Below are 18,195 nucleotides of genomic sequence, written 5' to 3'. Positions count from 1 at the left end.
AGACTCGACTTGGGGAAATTTATTTAATTTATTAACAATCAAATCAGAGCAATGAGAAATAAAACCAAATCTTAAATTCCCATGTCCCTCCCTTCTTCCCAGGCTCGACTTTACTCCCGATTTCTCTGTTTCCCCCTCAGCAGTGCAAGGGGGTGGGGAATGGGGGTTGTGGTCAGTTCATCACACATTGTCTCTGCTGCTCCTTCCTCCTCAAGGGGAGGACTCCTCACACTCTGCCCCTGCTACAGCATGGGGTCCCTCCCATGGGAGACAGTCCTCCACCAAGTTCTTGAATGTGAGTCCTTCCCATGGGCTGCAGTTCTTCATGAACTGTTCCAGCGTGGGTCCCTTCCACGAGGTGCAGACCTTCAGGAGCAAACTGCTCCAGCGTGGATCCCCCATGGGGTCACAAGTCCTGCCAGCAAACCTGCCCTGGCGTGGGCTCCTCTCTCCATGGGGGCCACAGGTCCGGCCAGGAGCTTACTCCAGCATGGGCTTCCTACAGGCCGCAGCCTCCTTCAGGTGCCTCCACCTGCTCTGGCGTGGGGTCCTCCACGGGCTGCAGGTGGAATCTCTACACCCCCTCATCCTTCCTCCATGGGCTGCAGGGGACAGCCTGCCTCACCATGGCCTTCACCACGGGCTGCAGGGGGATCTCTGCTTTGGCACCTGGAGCACCTCCTTCACTGACCTTAGTGTCTGTTGGGTTGTTCCTCTCACATCTCACTCCTCTCTCTGGCTGCGAAATGCTGCTGGGTTTTTTGGTTTGTGGGGTTTTTTTTTCCCTTCTTAAATAAGTTATCCCAGAGGCGCTACCACTGTTGCTGATAGGCTTGGCCTTGGCCAGCAGTGGGTCTCTCTTGGAGCCGGCTGGCATTGACTCTATTGGACATGGGGGAAGCTGCTGTCAGCTTCTAACAGAAGCCACCTCTGTGGTCCCCTTTGCTACCAAAACCTTGCTACACAAACCCAGTATCACAAGTGATACTCTGAACTTCAGACATGCCAAAATACATTTTAATAGCTTTAATGTTTTATAGTGCTTCCAAATTCATGCAACAGTGGATGTGTTGAATTCAGTATTTTGTGTAACTTAGAATAGTGCTTTATAATTGCTTTTATCCCCAGATACAGTTAAGAAAAATAGATGGTTAAAATAAAAACAGCAAGCCATGAACAATTTTATGAAATAAAGCTTGAAAACATGTGAGTCCTTAAGAGCAACTTTTCTGAAGGCAATGGCTGCAATGCCCCAAGAACATGGTCACGGTATCACAGTATGAAAGCTTGGACAGGACTGTGAGTTTATCTGACTCAGGATGAAGTGAGCTGTGTTTGCACCATTCCTGATAACCTGTTCTGGCGCTCCGAAAGGCATGAGTAGCGACTGCAAAGGGAGCAAATTAACTCTGGCGAAGGCCAGCAGCTGGATGGAAAGCTGGAACGTGGCACTGTGTTTTCTGACTGTTTTTCTAAGGTAACGTTTGGTACCAGATAAAGTCAGGAGGTGTCTATGTAAGAGGAGCAGGTCTTAGGCTCTAGGAGGTGTATGAAAGACCTGCAAGGAAACGGAGGCCTTTCACTTAAAATAGTTGATAGCCGGGGCTATGTGACCACATCCAGGCATGCTGGCTACAGCACAGCCTGTGACCCTTGATTCCTCTGCTGCCCTGAACACTATGGTTCTCATCAAGGTCTTGCGTCGGTGTTCTTCTGTTCCTGGCCACCCTGAACAAGGGTGCGGGTTGTGCCTAGGTGTGCAGTCAAGTCATACTTGGGAAGCCAGTAGGAAATTCTCTCATGTCTTAGTGGAGATGCAACCTGGGTGTGAGTGCTTTCTCTCTGGGTTGGGGAGATGGCATATGCCTGTATAGGCTCTTATTTTCTCTCATTAATTGCTGCTTTAAAGGCCATCATGCTCCTAGTTCATTTTTAGAAACTTATTGGCTGGCTATAGACTTTTGCCTAGGTAGAGCAGATGCTGTTAAATATGTTCTGGCCAATCTTATTTCTGTTCGTTGTCCAAATTGCAAGGTACTTACTGAGACTATCACTTTTTATTTAAAGCATAATCTTCATGAAAGTTTGACTTGAGTCTTGTAAAATTGGGTAATGAATCTCCTATTTTGGTCAACCAGTTCCACCATGGAAGAGGCTGATCATGTTTGCAGTAATTTTAAAGAACTATGAGCAGAAATAGCATGAAATTGTAAAAGATCTGTGAACTCATCAGCATCTTTTATTGGAGTAAGATTCTGTTGTTTGCTGGAGAAGTGCATGTTGCAGAAGCTAAGAAAACATCTTCAGAAGTTTTTGACAGGCCGAGAGAGTTGGGGTTGTTCAGCCTGGAGAAAAGGCGGCTCCGGGGAGATCTAATTGCGGCCTGCCAGTACCTGAAGGGGCCTACACGAAAGCTGGAGAGGGACTGTTTATCAGGGCGTGTAGTGACAGGACAAGGGGTAATGGGTTTAAGCTGAAGGAGGGTCGATTTAGATTAGATGTTAGAAAGAAATTCTTTACTGTGAGGGTGGTGAGGTACTGGAACAGGTTGCCCAGAGAGGTTGTGGATGCCCCATCCCTGGCAGTGTTCAAGGCCAGGTTGGATGGGGCTTTGGGCAACGTGGTCTAGTAGAGGGTGTCCCTGCCCATGGAAGGGGGGTTGGAACTAGATGATCTTTGAGGTCCCTTCCAACCCAAACCGTTCTATGATTCTATGAAGAGTGTGATCCTTCTGCAAGCTTTAGAAAAGGATTTAGTTTTAGTCAACATGATTTTCCTTCCCTGTAAACATGCTTGGTCATGACTATTTTCATCATCGTGATTAGCCTCGCTAACAGTACTGCTAATGTAATTGCACAGTTGTTTAAACATCTAAGAGTAGCTAGTTAGAGCCATACCCCGAGGTACTTTCATCAGAGGGTCCCCAGTCCAGCTGCTTGTTCTCAAGTTCTAGCAAAAGCATATCGGGAGCAATACCACATAGTGATCCAGCTTTTGATATGTAACAAGTAGTTCGTGTGCCTTTGACACAAAGCTCAGTACAAAAATCCTCATTCTGATGTCTGTTTTTGCTTTTCTTTTTTTCCTCGGGGTAGACAAAGACAGTGACAATGTATTGCCACTGCCTGTTTCATCCTGCAGCCTCACACCTTTCTTTGTCAGAGCTTCCCTTCAAATTTTCATTATTCCATTTATACTTCTTTTGGCCTGTGATGGCTAAGGTGGCAAAGTTGTGGGTGTCTTCAGCACTATACCATCCCTGAGTCTTTGGATTCCCTTACGAGCTTCAACCACCTTTTCTAATGCTATTTTAACTTTACTGCTAAGTTTCTATTCTGTTTTGCCTTTTTACTAATAGAAGTATGAGATTTTTTTCTTAAATTATTCTGCTCAGAGCAGAAACAATGCTTGACATTTTTGCTTAAGCCCCTTTCAGATTCATGCTCTCCTTGTGCAAATTTTTTGTGATACTAGAAACTGAAACAGAGTAATCCCGAACACTTACTTTTCTGCTCCAGTGTATGCAGGTAAGTCACAAAAGAAGAAAATCACAATGTTTTTCTTTGGTCCTAGATAAATCCTCTATCCAAGCATTGCAATAAGCTTGAAGCTAGTACACTCGTCACTTCAAATTTATTGAAAATCTAAAGCACTGACTTTGAGAAATATATATGAGTACAGCAAATAGTCCATGCGAGTGCCCACAAGTTTTACTCAAAGTTTTGTTTTGTTTTTATTCAGGTTTGGATATAAATCCATAAAAATGTAAGGCAGTGACAAATCTGTGTGTGGTTTATAGCCTTGTGTCAATAGGAAAGAAAAAATAACACATAAAGCTTTGTTTTAAATAGAGATGTTGGAAACTTCAGGGAAGGGCTGTCAGAGACATAGCAATTTGGTCTGTAAAGATAATTATACTTAGTGCCTGTTTGGTTCTTGAGGATTTCTTCAGGAAAGTAAATGTTAGGTCTTGCTGATTCTGCCCTGTGGGGCCTCGTGCGGTGGTTTCAACCTTCCCTTTCCCAAGACGTTGACAACCAAATGCGTTTAAACCCTCCTGAGGGGCTACTGTACGTCATTATTAGACACGGGCATAATCACTGGAGTAGCACCAAGACTGCGACAAGAACAGATGATGCCTAGAAATACCTCTGCTGAATGAGAGATGCAAAGTCTCATGTTGTCATGGGGCATTGTAGTTAGGACACGTTATTTAACGTGGGATTTTTCCAGCTTTTAACTGTGTGCAAAGTTAATTGTAATATCATTTTGGGATGAGGGAGAAGAAAAAGAATCCACTTGACTAAAATACGTTAAAATAAAACTAACTTCAGCAAGATCCCAAGCTGGCTGTAGCAATACCCTAGAAGAGCAGGGTTGGTTTTTTTAAGCCAGCCTGCTCTCTGAAAACAGAGGTTACGCAGTTGTGCTTCCCTGAGCTCTGTCCCCACTCTCTCCCACCCAGCCTTGCTCAGTAACCATGGACCTTGTCAGCTAACTTCAACCTAATCTGGCAGAGGGGATTTGGGCTCAGAGAGATTAAGTTCTCACAACTTTTAACCTGGGTGGAAAGGTCTCTTGTTTCTGCTACAAAGGCTTCAGTGTGAGTATAGCCCTTGGTAGGCACAGGAGGATCTGTCGTGCAGTGGGATGTGACTGAACAGCTGTCGTGTGAGAAGAGTTTTCACCAGAGCTGGTACCTTACGGGACTGCTGAGCTCTACCGTCCTGGATAGTGAAGCACGTGGAGGAGTTTTTGGTCCGCTTTTGCAGGTTCTCTACAAAGGCTAGCACGGGCAAGCAAGCAGATGCCCTCTCGCAGTGACAAGGTGCCCCCATGTGCTGGGTTTGCGTGGCAAGGTTTTGGTAGCGGGGGGGCTACAGGGGTGGCTTCTGTGAGAAGCTGCTAGAAGCTCCCCCTGTGTCTGATAGAGCCAATGCCAAGCCAATCAGCGCCTCTGTGATAACATATTTAAGAAGGGAAAAAAACACTTAGAGAGAGCGCTTTTGCAGCTGGAGAGAGGAGTGAGAAGATGTAAGAAACTCTGCAGACACCAAGGTCAGTGAAGATGGAGGGGGAGGAGGTGCTCCAGGCGCCGGAGCCGAGATCCCCCTGCAGCCCGTGGTGAAGACCATGGTGAAGCAGGCTGTCCCCCTGCAGCCCATGGAGGAAGGATGAGGGGGTGTAGAGATTCCACCTGGAGCCCGTGGAGGACCCCACGCCAGAGCAGGTGGAGGCACCTGAAGGAGGCTGCGGCCTGTGGGAAGCCCACGCTGGAGCAAGTTCCTGGCTGGACCGGTGGACCCGTGCAGAGGGGAGCCCACGCCAGGGCAGGTTTGCTGGCAGGACTTGTGACCCCGTGGGGGACCCCACGCTGGAGCAGTTTGCTCCTGAAGGTCTGCACCCCGTGAGAGGGACTCCATGCTGGAGCAGGGGAACGATGAGAGGAGTCCTCCCCCTGAGGATGAAGAAGCGGCAGAAACACCGTGAGATGAACTGACCGTAACCCCCACTCCCCGTCCCCCTGTGCCGCTGAGGGGGGGGAACGTTGAAGCCGGGAGTGAAGTTGAGCCCAGGAAGATGGGAGGGGTGGGGGGAAGTGTTTTAAGAGTTGATTTTATTTTCTCATTCCTCTACTCTGTTTTGCCTGGTAATAAATTAGATGAATTCCCTCTCTAAGTTTGGTCTGTTTTGCTCGTGACAACAATTAGTGAGTGATCTCTCCCTGTCCTTATCTCGACCTACAAGCATTTCGTTATGCCTTTTCTCCCCTGTTTAGTGAATGAGGGGAGTGAGAGAGCGGCTCTGGTGGGCACCTGGCCCCCAGCCAGGGTCAACCCACCACACCCCAGTTACCTGTTCAGCAGCACCTTTGCGGAGCGATTGCTCTGCTCCTGGCTTCAGCCGTCCCTGAGCTCTGCTGCTTCTGAAGATCGATTTGTGCTGCTGTGCTAATGCCTTTGGAGATCCATGTGTGAGAGTAGGCCGGAGCCATTGCTTTTGCAGAGGCAGTTGTGCTTCTCAGAGACAGGAGGGCACAAACAGGGGATCGATCTCCTTGGTAGATGCTGAAAGTAGCCACATGCGGGTCTGGTGGCTCTCCTCCTCTTGATTTCAAATGTCAGTGAATATATGTCTTGTTACACACCTGAAAAGTCATCCCTGAGACACAAACTGTTGGAAACCAAGCTTCTTTGTTTCCACTGTTCATATAGTCTTTGACAGCTGCGATCAAACAGCTGGATAGAGCAAAATAAGCAGCTAAAGCTCTGGTGGCCCTGATGCAATATTTTAAAGAAACAACAGATAGTTGTGTCCTGTTTGCACCCCTGCACCTACTGCTGTGGCCATTGGAAATGTCACATTTCCTAGCAGTGCCTTTTTCAGCTTCTGTTCACGGTTAGATCATGTGGGAAAAAAAAGCAGAAAAACTTGCTGTGGGTTACTCCAGCGTATTTTATATATTTCTTAATTCCCAACTAAATGCCTGCCTTTCTGCAGTCCATGTCAGCATGTACGCTGCACATGGATGCCAGATTCAATCTATACAGTGGGATGACAGATGAGGAGTATGCACATGTGATGGCTATATGTAAACACTCTTGTTACAGTGTGAATGCGGCCTTTGGGAGAAGTTTGTTTAGCTACAGTTTAATCTGCTTCTTGAAGAAAAATTGCTGGAAGACCTAAAGCAGTTCTTTCTGCTTGAGAACATATGCATAGTTTCATTAAAGTGCTCTTTCACAAGGAGCTCTAAAAAAACTTGCAAACTTTAATCATCCCAGATGTTGGCTTTCCTGGCGAGTTGCTGGTTGGGTTAGATACAAGCACCTTTTGCTCAGAGCATGCAGCCTTTCCTGCAGCAGGACAGGTTTTTCTCGGAGTAATGAGAATAGCTTAGCCTACTTGGAATAAAAAGAAAAATAAAAAATATTGATTCAGGGAATTAAGTGTCAGAGGACGAAGTTTACTGCTTTGCAGAGTGTTCTCTCTGCAGTTGCGGTTATAGTTAGTGGAAAAGCTTGCCACCAGCAATGTTCAGAGCCCGGCAAGGCCTGTTGGCTCTTAATTAATGACCCACATTCTCACAGCTGCACTGAGACCTTCTGTGATGTGGCTGTACCAGTGGAAAACAATGGAGTTATTTATTTCCAGCTGTATCTGTCACATGGACAAAGGACTGATTTGTGCCAGAGTGTGGCTGCTGTTGGCTGCAGCATGGAAATTTGGGCGGGGGGGGGGGAGGGAAGTTGTAGCCAGGAGAGTATCATTTATAAGATTCAGAGATCCGAGGACAAATGGTCAAACTGTCTTCAAACACAACATGTTGGGTTTTTCTCAAGCACATTGAGTGTGTAAAGCCCCGTTGGCCAATTCTGGCTACAACTGTTTGAAAAAACAGTTCAAGGCCCTGGAGTGGAAGACTTGAAATGAAATGGAACATGGCCTTTCCTGACCCATGCTAATTAATCTCTTTCAACGAAGCCAGCATATACCTCTGCTTTTCTGCTGAAGCCACTCAAGCTGTGTCTGGTGGCTTTGTCTCCTACAGTGCGGTAGCGGCTGTATTCTTCCTTTTACCATGAGCTAAAAATGCTCGATAGGGCATCATCAAAGCTGTGGTGCTTTGATTGTGAACTGCTTCTGTCAAGCTTAACTAATTCCCCTGAGGTAACGTGTCAGTTGCCTCCCAGATAGGTCAGGTCTTTAATGTGCATGAGGACAGCATCTTCTGAGGAAATGTCTTCTGTAACTAATGTATTAGTGTAACCTAATATGTTTTACATGCATTATTTTGGTTTTTACACTTCAAACTCAACTGTTTTTTCTGTCTGCATTAAAAGTATCAATAATTTTTTAATACATCTTGAAGTTACCTAAATGCAAGAAAGGCAAAACATTTTGCAGTGCTCGGACTCATTGCAAGCAGGTCTTTCAGCAAGCCTGGGCTGAACGTGTGCTGATCTCAGGTGGTTTTGTTGTTTCAGATGTTTAGTGACAGCTATGTAACTAGTTTTGACTGTTGCCTGTGAAAACTAGGCAAAATGTGGGAGTTTGTGTGTCTTTTGAATAATCAAAATTCAAAAAGTTTGAAAGATGGAGAGGGACTGTTTACAAGGGCATGTGGTGATAGGACAAGGGGTAATGGCTTTAAGCTGAAGAAGGGTAGATTTAGATTAGGTATTAGGGAGGAACTCTTTACTGTGAGGGTGGTGAGGCACTGGAACAGGTTGCCCGGAGAAGCTGTGGATGCCCCCTCCCTGGAAGTGTTCAAGGCCAGGTTGGATGGGGCTTTGGGCAACCTGGTCTAGTGGAGGGTGTCCCTGCCCGCAGCAGGGGGGTTGGAACTAGATGATCTTTGGGGTCCCTTCCAACCCAAACTGTTCTATGATTCTATGAAATGGGAACTTCCTTGAACCAAACTATGTTGGAAGAAGTTGACATAGTACTATTGATTTTAGGTCTGATCAAGCACTCTTGCCCGACTCTGGCATAGCCAATGGAAGTGAAAATTGTGTCTGCTTGTGAAACAGCAAGGTAATAAGCACGGGCTTGTATTTGCGAGTGTACGTTCATGTGCATGCACACACACTTGCATATGTAGACAGACTTTTTCTAGAAGCTGGGACACTTTTGCAGTGGTTCAGCCTGGAGCGTGTTCCAGACAGTTTGCCAGCTCTTGCATATGGGTTTGGGTGGAAATGTTTGTGTGCTGTCTTGGTATTGTTATAAGTGCCAGAGTGATCCCATTGTTTGAGTGGGATCTTGGTCAGAGGCAGTTCTGAGTGAATGAAAAGTGATTTAAAGCATGTTATATTTGATTATTACTTTTTTTCCCTACGTCCTTTCAATATTTTGTGAATGTTCAACAGAGTCAGTGCACAGCCTCGTTAAATGGCTTATTGGACTATAATAACCAGGAGTGCTGTTAGCAGTTCCAGCTGTAAGCGTGGCCACATATTGTGTACCTGTCAAGGAGCTGCTGGAGTTATGATGAGCAAGACAACCCAATCCCAGCACACTCGTCAGAAACATTTATCAAATTCCACAAACTTCTGTTACTGATCAGCAGTATCAGAGGCTGATTCTCATGTGCTCTGTGCACCTTTTCAAATACTGCCAGAAATGGAACTTCGCAGCTGTTGCCTGAAGCTGTTTGTGTTGTAACCCTAATTTGATAGTTCTGTACATACTGGAGAAACCAAGATGAGTTAACTGACTATAACCAGGCTCTACAGCCAAAGGGAAAGACACTTATGCTATGCCACAGTGTAAATAAGCCCACAAACCCTAACTTAGAGAAGTCATGCTGTTTCTGGCAGCTGATTTGTGATTTTCTTGCCAGAAGGATCATGTGCTGCTTGGTGCTGATTCTCCAGAGATGTCCTGTAGTTGAAGCCTGCTGGTTCTTGTTGGGATATCTCCATGCTTCCATAGCCCACACCTTCACTTTGGCTAAGGTTCCTATTTGAGAGGGGACTAAATTGTCCAGTCTCTCCCTCTTATCTGCCATTTCTTGCCCTCCCCCCGCCCCCCCAATATTCCTAAGGGAAATAACTGGTTGCTGCTTTGCACTGTTGAAATCTGTTCTTGGTTTCTGGCCTGATGATGTCCTAGAAAGAGATCATAACTTGAAAGCAAAATGCTGCTAGTGAAACACTAATAGAGCATGATATTCAGTATGTGCTAGGCTGTAGTACTTCTCTAGGGAGCAAAACTTTAAAGTTATGAAGAATGGAGAAATTTCAGTAGGGATGTGATCATCTCATGTTGGCTGGGGGTATATAAAGCTGATGGACAGTATGTATAGGTCTAATAACTGTTCAGCATTTGTACTGTCAGTGGTTCAATACTGACATAGAAGGAAAACCATCACACAACAATAGCAAATGCTTGTCAAAGGGTGCTTTTGAGATTTCTTCAGCGTTTGGGTCATGGGCAAAGTTGATTAAGTGTTTAGATCACAGCATGTCCATGTATTTTCTGTGTCAACACCCTGCCCTTTTGGCAGCCTCTTTGAGACTCCTAGTGATTTGAGATATGAAGACTCAATAGCACCAATGTCACTTAAATACCTTTTCAAACCTGTGGTGGTAACAGACTTGTGCTGGGGATTGTTTAAAACCAGGGATCTGCTCACACCCACGGAGTCATTCGTGCATGAATAGGAACTCTTGTACTGGGAGGTATGCGGTCCTCCTGGTTCCATGGCATCATTTCCCTCTTCCTCAACTGATGGATGTCAAAAATCACGGGCTAAATATGGGACAAGTAGGCAGGTGAAAAGAAACAAATGCTTTTTTCCTGTTTCGTGCCATCCAGAGATAAGAATGTCCTCCTGGAGCTTACTAGCGAAGAGGGATAGGAATAAGAAATGAGGGAATCCTGTTTGCAGGACCCCAGCCAGGCTGTAGAGGGGGTAGAGGAGTGAGGGGTTTCAGGACCTTCAAACTCTTAAGTTTTCTTGTGGATGGAGTGGGTTTTCCCTTTATGCACAACTGGGATCCAGGACAATTTGCATGCAGGTGCTCATAGGGACAAACGTTTGGTCTCCAAACTGATAACTTTGCCATCACACAGACCTTGTGACATGCCTTTCTTCTCTCAACTTATGCAGGTTTTTTTTTTAATCAGGATGAGTGGGGGCTGAGATATGAACTCATAAATCTGCATAGAAGTAACTCAGACGCATAAACTCTTGCTGGGAGCATGAGCATGGCACTGCCTCTCCCAGCATCCTTATGTTTTGCATGGGAGTCCAGCTCTGGAGGAAGTGAGAGCTCCTCAGAAGGCTGAATGTCACAGTCAGCTCAGACAATTCACCCCGAAATGATTAATTCCATTACTTGATGAATGGAGAAACTTTGCTACCTGGAGAGGGCATCACCAAATCTAAGTCAGAAACTAAGAAATTCATATGAATAAGGCTTCTATTTTTTTATTTCCCCATCAACTTGAAGTGCCAAATAGATACTTTCCACTAAGCTCATAGCAGTACTTGAGTTGGAAGTATAGGATCAACTCCTAAGATTCATTGTGTATCAGCAAGGACTGAAATATCTTGCCAGGAAAAAAGAGAAATCTAGCTCTTAAAGCAGCACTGTTCTGTAGGTTGTGCTGATTATTGCTTTGTGCTGCATGACTGTGATTTTTGGCATGCGGTGTCACATACCAAATTCCCAAAATAAAATGCTACATGATATTCTAAGAGCTCTTAAGAAGCTTTAAAAAGGGATTTGTCTGCTGAGTGCGTATCTCTTCTGGTGAAGCCAAATGATGCAGCAGGAATGGTTTGAGGAGGAAACGTTAGTCAGCAGATAATTAGTCTTTTTAAATAAGTGCAAGGGGGGAAAAAACAAAACCTTCCACCAGTCTCATGCTTGTACCGTTGTCAGCAATCCTGCTTTGATTGTAAAGGGTTTACAGCTATATGTTTGAATAGCTAAAACATCTGTTCAGCAACGTTGTGAAATCCTGGTGTTGGGAACCCCTGATAAGGGGGACTGCTGAGCGATTGGCTCGTAGAGGCTCTACAGGCAGCACGGGCTGAACACGCAGTGGTCACCGTTCGCCTTTCCTCCTCCTGGCCGGAGGAAAACGTAGGAGACAGCTACTCTTTTACAAGTGATTTTCCTTTGAGAGGGAGAGAGCAGGAAGTGCCTAGGAAATGGTTCACGACAGAAACCTGGAGCTGTAAATAGAAGAGAGGAGGACGAGGAGAGCTCGTGCAGTTTGTGAACGGTTGAAATACCGATACCGCAGCAGCAGAGGAAAACCAGGCTTCTGCGAGAGCGAGCACGTCCCGAGCCATCCCGATGGAAGGGGAGACGGTACCCGAGACCAGGAGAGCCGCCAGCAAAGCCACGCACATCGCCCTCGGCGTCTTTGTGAGCGGCACCGTTGTGCTTGGCACCATGCTTTTCTTAGGTGAGTGAAACGGTCGAGGCTCACCTGAACAAAACCCTCCCCTGAAACCATCCGTTCAGTGCCGGTGTTTGTGCTCCACAATGTGTTTTGGTGAAAATCTCGGTCTCTTCTTCTTTTCCCCCACCCCTGAGTTTTATATTTGCCGTGAAATGGAAATGTATCAGGAAAGGGATTTGTTGTGGGAGCATAAGAGCTGGAAGCTGCAATGTGAGCTCATGTAACTTTTGAATGCTGAATTTAAATTTGGATGCTCAGTTGAATGTGTTCTAGCCAGAATTGGGTTCTTTTACAGAAAGGGAAGAAACGGGTGAAATTATGCACGTTGGTAACACTGATTGCAAGCTCGCAGATTGTGCCTGATGTGGGCTAATATTCTCTGTTTCCTGAATATGAATCTGTAGTGCACACATCTTATGGAGTCTTTTGGGTTTTCCTTCATTTGGTTTTCATTTAGGGCTTGACTAAAATTCCTGTAGAAGGCTTCAATAATGCATATGCTTGCACATTTTTTAGATGTTTCTGTTCTTCTACGACGGATTGCAGTCGTCTTTGCAAAAATCATAAAGAGTGCATCCGGGATGAAATGAAAATGTTTTGATCAGATCTATAAGCTGTAACTGGACACAATAGAAAAGGAATTAGTTTTTCCTTGCCAGGATTTGGAATCATCTGTAGATTGGTTTTGTTGGAATATCACATGGAAGCATACGCCTACACCTATAAAATGATGTGAAGAAGTATAAATGTACCCAGAAACTACCAGGCAGAGAAAAAAACCCCAGTGTTGTATCCTGTCAGAGCTTGTGGAGACAGATCCTCTTTTGAAATAATTGAGCCCAAGTTTTCATTTCTTTAGACCAACACAGATTTCCCTGGACTGGAGGGAACAGCCTCTCAGTATATCTTCGGCTTCCCTCCGATCTTTTAGGATCTTGTGATCTTGTTTGAAAGGTCTGCTTTGTGTATAATCACAACAGAGAAAATTATGCCAGGTTTTCTATAGAATATTTCAAGCACCAGGCTCACACTCGGTCAGTGTTTTGCTGCTCTAGAGCAAGTTCTACAAACATTTGCAGGCAAGTAACTTTTGTGCATGTAAGTAATCCCACTCAATTCAACAAAACTCTTTAAAAATGTGAGCAGGATTGAATCCTCAACTTGTTAGTGCAAAATACTGTTTCTAGATGAAAAATAATGTTTTTTGCTTGAAGAATACAATATCAAACACCAGGGAGTATAACGGAGAGACCTTATTTCTTTTTTTTAGCTCTAGATTTTTTATTGCTTGTAAAAAGCAACCAATGTTTACCACCATAGCTTGTCAGAGATAAAAGTCCTTCATCCATAGACCAGATGTGAAAATTCAAGCAAATATATTAATTCTTAGAGATAGTTTTCCAAGTGTGCTGAGGTCTATTCCATAGGCAGGGATTCAGTGTCAAAATTTTCATTGGCATAACTGCTAAGAAAATAAAAATGCTGGCTTTGGGTCAACCAAAATGTTTTTGGGATTTGTTTGGAAATTGTCTGAGGTTTTCAACCAAAAGAATAAAGGAAAAAAGTTAAATTATTTTGGTTTAACATTTTGTCAATGCAATGTTTCCATGTTTCATTGACACTGTGTTTTGTCTGTAAGTTTGAGTTTAACTCTTTCAGTTTTGTTAAACTGTAGAAAAGGAGATCATTATTTCAGGCACCTCAAGATGACTTTTTTTTTCCCCTTCGGTTTTCATTTAATCTGAAAAATTTGCTGTTTCTGGTAGACCTGAAACAATTTCCCTTCATTTTTACAGCCTGAGCAATGAAACGTAGCTTCCTCCTGCTTCTCTCCCTTCTTCTTCTCAGAGTTCCTGCAAGTCTAAGAGAAGTATGGGAGAATCACTTATTTTTATTTACCGTTACTTGCTCGTACCGTGACTTCAGCGGGGAGTCACTTGGCATCAGGCAGCTTTGAACCTCAATTTGGTAGCCTCTCCTACTGACTTGGTAGCCCTTCTCAGATTATAGAAATATCCACATTATTTGTGTCTGCATATTTATATGTCTTTTCCCCTTTCAAATTTTTTTGGGGAACTTAATTACAGTGTATGTTTCCTGAAGAATCTGGAAACAGGTTTATAAAGGAAGAAGCTGGGACACTGAGTGTTATAACCACAACTGTAGGTAGTAACGTAATGATTAGTTCTCTTAGCAGCAGCAAAAAGGCGAGAGAACAAAACCAGGCAAAGTTTTTTTAATCAAAATTAGTTGTTAATTAAAAGGGAAATGTTATTGCCAAAAAATTTTTTTTAATTTGCTCTAATGATGAAGTTGCAAATGGAACAAAACCAGTTGAAATAGCATTTTGCTTTTGTTTATAAGTATCAAAACCACAAGAGCTACCTTGGATTCTTTACTGTTTATTCTTTGTAGTTCTCCCTCATTTTCCATCAAGTGCAAAAGAATTAAATAGTGTCTGGGATTTTCCCTCCTTTCTCTGCTTCATTAAGAAAAAAAAAAAAATCTAGCAAACTTTCAAGACCTGGACAGGTTTTAAAAGGCAAACTTTAAAGCAGGAAAAGGTGAATCTCCACGAACGAGGAGTGCAACACTTGCAAAAATGAATAGGCCCATTATCCATTACTTGTAATTCACATGGCTCAAAATCATATTCTAGAGACCTGGATTTCCCTGTTTTCTACTGTTCTTCAATATTCCAATTACAATCTTTACATGCCTCAAAATCTGGTGTATTTTTTGGCTAATTTACAAAGGTGGTTGAGGTGGTGTTTCACTGAGTCAATGCAAGCTTTGGTAAAGTTGTCCAGAAATAGTTTTACATCCTCAGTTTCTAGGAAATTTTGATTGAAATCCAGCCATTTCTGTCAACAATTGTCACGAGGCATACGAGGTTGGAAGAGATTGAACAGCTTTATATTGTATTCTAGCTTTAGGTTTTTTATATTTCCTGTGCTGAAGTAGACACTTTTCCCTGTCCTTTTTGAACAATATAGAACTACAGGAGAAATTGCTTTGTAACTATCAGCGCTGGTAAAAATACGATACCTTAATATATTGCATTGTTGGGGGTTTTGTTTGGTTTTTATTTTTTTATTTTTGCCATGGACTGAGTTATTAAGATAATGGATATAATGAAACGTTTCTTTATGTCTGCTGAGCACATCTATCGAGTCTTATTTCATCTGCCCCTTGGGACTCTCCCATCTTCATCCCAAGTATCAATTATCTGCATATTTGCTGCCTGACAGCAGTGTCTGAAATCAGCAATTCCTATGCTTAAATTTCAGTGGCAGCTGTAATACACGTTTTTAAAAGATGAGCAAAATTATCTGACAATTTCATGGTTCTTGTCAGCAAGTTTTTTTGGAAGCTAATACAATTACAATACTTTTGGGAGCCGATTCAGACAGAAACCGTGCTGTGTCTTATAAACCACAGCTATCCCCGTGCCCACTGCTATCTGGTGTATTCCAGGCTGGATTAAGGGGACCCTAAAAGTGTCCTGTCGTGCCGGCGTGGCTGGGCAGCGCAGTGCTGCCGCAGGAGGAGGTGCAGCAGGGCAGCCTGAGCCCCGCAGCTCGGGAGGAGCTGTGAAATCCTCGCGGAAGGTGGCTAGATAGCTCCATGTTGCATGTGGAAGGTGTGTGTCTGGAGGATGATAGCAACTGTGATTGATTGTTTGTATCACGGTGGCGCTCGCCGTCCATGAGTAAGGCTGAAGCGTTGTTGCTCCAGGCACTGTGCAAGCGTACGGTGGGAGATGGCCCTTGCTCCGCGCTGCCTACGAGCGAAGGCTGAGGAAGGAGGAAGCAGGCACAGGAGGGGAAGATTATTTGTTACGAGCTGCAGTATTCACTTAATATACTTTCTAGCTGTTTTAAATTAATGTAGTCAGCGATGCATTAGGGCCAGAGCTTGCACTGACATTTGAATGATCAAGTACACGACATTTGGCTGCAATGGTCAAAATTCATTACAAATGATCGCATTATGATTTTCCATTTTGCAGTTAGCCAAGGTCTTATAAAGTTTCATCCAAAGCAACGGTACTGTTTGACCTCAGAATGCATTGAAGCTGGTAAGCAACAGTTTTATCCTCTCTTATATCATGATTATAGTATGTTAATGGGATATTTATGCTGTTTAAATTTTTTCCATCATACATTTTACTCAGAAAGTTTCGTTAGTAATGAAGGGGAAAAAACCACCTCAAACTTTTTAAAAAGTCACTGTTTAAGTTGCTGCAGATCTGTTTATTTTCTACAATTAAAATTCACATTTTAAATTGTTTTAAATTTATTCTACCCAGGTTAACTCAAAGTTTCCCGTAGAGTTTGTTTATTTTTTTTAATAGGAAACAAAATGTTGGGTGACTTGACCTTCAAGTGTATTTTGTTTTTTCCTTCCCAGTAGTCAGAAAACTAGCAAGTCAATTGTGAAGCACAGAGATGCTTTAGGGCCAGATCTTGGACAGACTTGCACAATTGTAATGTGGTGACTACGACTCAAAATCCACAACTACTTCCACATTGGCAGGCTCTTTTCCCCACGCAGAGATATATGTGGTAACCCTTATAAGGCTGGGACATTTATTGGTATTAAATGCAAGCTAAAGGGACCAGGCTTTGTAGGACCTGAGACACCCCTGTTTTGCACTGGTCAGTTTTGACAGTTTTACTCTCACTAAATCAATGAGAGTTTTATCACTGAGTGTAATGAGAGCAAAATTGAAAAATTTGCGAATCTCAATATCACCAGGACATTTCTTGCCACTCTGCTTCTGCTCTGCACTGCGCTGACAGCACTGTTGGCTGCCCTGGGCTCCACCCTCCAGAGCTGATTCTTGAATGAGTGCAAATATCTAAGTAAGGTGGGATCACCAATCAAAACACCACTGCCCCCAAAATCCCTAAAAAAAAAAAAAAAAAAAAGTGTGGGGGCTTCATCTTGAGCTTCAGAACAAAAAAAAGTAACTTAAGAAGTTTGAATTTGAATTGGCTTTCTTATTCTTGTGTGCACACGAAATAACATGGATTTTTTGATAAGCTCAGCAGAGGCTGGGATTTTGCACCAAGGTAGACTTGGACACCTACATGACCCGACTCTTTTAGCTCAGAGTACTCTGTGTAGTGACTATGTAGTGTCTCGACACCTAAGCCTTGCCTTGCTGAACAGCTTTTCAGGAGTGACAGAAAATTGCCATGGACTAAAATGTCTTCAATGTAGTCAGTTTGAGAGTTTCTAATGTGAGAGAGAGAATTACAGCTGAGACGTAAAAATATCATAGGAAGAGTTACTCTAAGTGGATGAAGAAGAGTTGCTGGATGCTAGAAATAGTACCATAAAGTCTGTAAAAGTTATCAGATTTCCTGATGGAATTTTTAATCAGTTATTTGGATAAGCCTCAAAATGTGTGGTCATTTAGCCAAAAAATGTCCAGTATCCACATACTCCGTGTTACTTGACCCAGTATGTGAATTTTTGCCACAATCACTATAATGCATGAAACACTGGAACAGGTTGCCCAGAGAGGTTGTAGATATCCCATCCCTGGAAACATCCAACACCAGGTTGGACGGGGCTCTGAGCAACCCGGTCTGGTTGAGGATGTTCCTGCGCACTGCAGGGGGGTTGGACTAGATGACCTTTAAAGGTCCTTTCCAACTCAAACCATTTTACGATTAGATACTCAAAAGCTATTAAATCTCTGGCTTATTAGACTAATCTCTCTCTTACCAGTGTCACCTGCAATAGCAACTGGTGGGGATGCAGGCACAAAATGGAGCTGAAAATATTACAATAATCTTTTTCAATGAATGGTAGATCAGAACTTGATTTGTTTTTTTGTGCAGCTATTCAACTAAAGGTAAACAGTGCATAATTTCTAGAATGCTAATTACAATCTGCTTGATATGCATTGCTACTAAATTCCTCAGGCAATTATTTCTATCGTGGCAACAATGGAGAGCCTGTCTCCAGGTGTCTGGCTGCAGCGGTTCACGTTCCTGTAGTGTTAAGTTCAGTGGTCATTGCCGTACAGCACCCAAGAACATTCATTGCAGATATTTTGTCCTTTTTTTAGCTTCTCATGTAGGCACAGTTAGATGCTAGAGAAGCTGAGTGGTATTCTTGCTGCTCTTTAAAAAATGGCAGAGATCAAGACACACATCAGTCCTAGAACAGCAAAGCTTAGCTTGCAAGTGAGGACAGCATCATGTTGTACGGACTGATAAATGTTAATCGTCGTTTCTGGACTGTGGCCTTGTG

General features: G+C 43.6%; 1 protein-coding gene across 1 annotated transcript in view; it reads left to right on the top strand.

Annotated features, from left to right (window-relative positions):
- The first annotated feature begins 11,281 nt into the window (after window positions 1–11,281).
- The window catches only part of PHEX (phosphate regulating endopeptidase X-linked), a 110,220-nt gene continuing 103,306 nt past the window's right edge, over window positions 11,282–18,195 (top strand). The window contains exons 1-2 of the mRNA XM_054804785.1: window positions 11,282–11,928; window positions 15,938–16,006. Of these exons, the coding sequence (XP_054660760.1) occupies window positions 11,817–11,928; window positions 15,938–16,006 (181 nt within the window). The 5' untranslated portion in view covers window positions 11,282–11,816. The remainder of the gene's footprint in view (window positions 11,929–15,937; window positions 16,007–18,195) is intronic.

Source organism: Grus americana, chromosome 1, assembly GCF_028858705.1.
Source record: "Grus americana isolate bGruAme1 chromosome 1, bGruAme1.mat, whole genome shotgun sequence".
Classification (NCBI taxonomy): Eukaryota; Metazoa; Chordata; class Aves; order Gruiformes; family Gruidae; genus Grus; species Grus americana.
The sequence above is the reverse complement of the archived record's forward strand: the minus strand, read 5'-3'. Positions and strand labels throughout refer to the sequence as shown.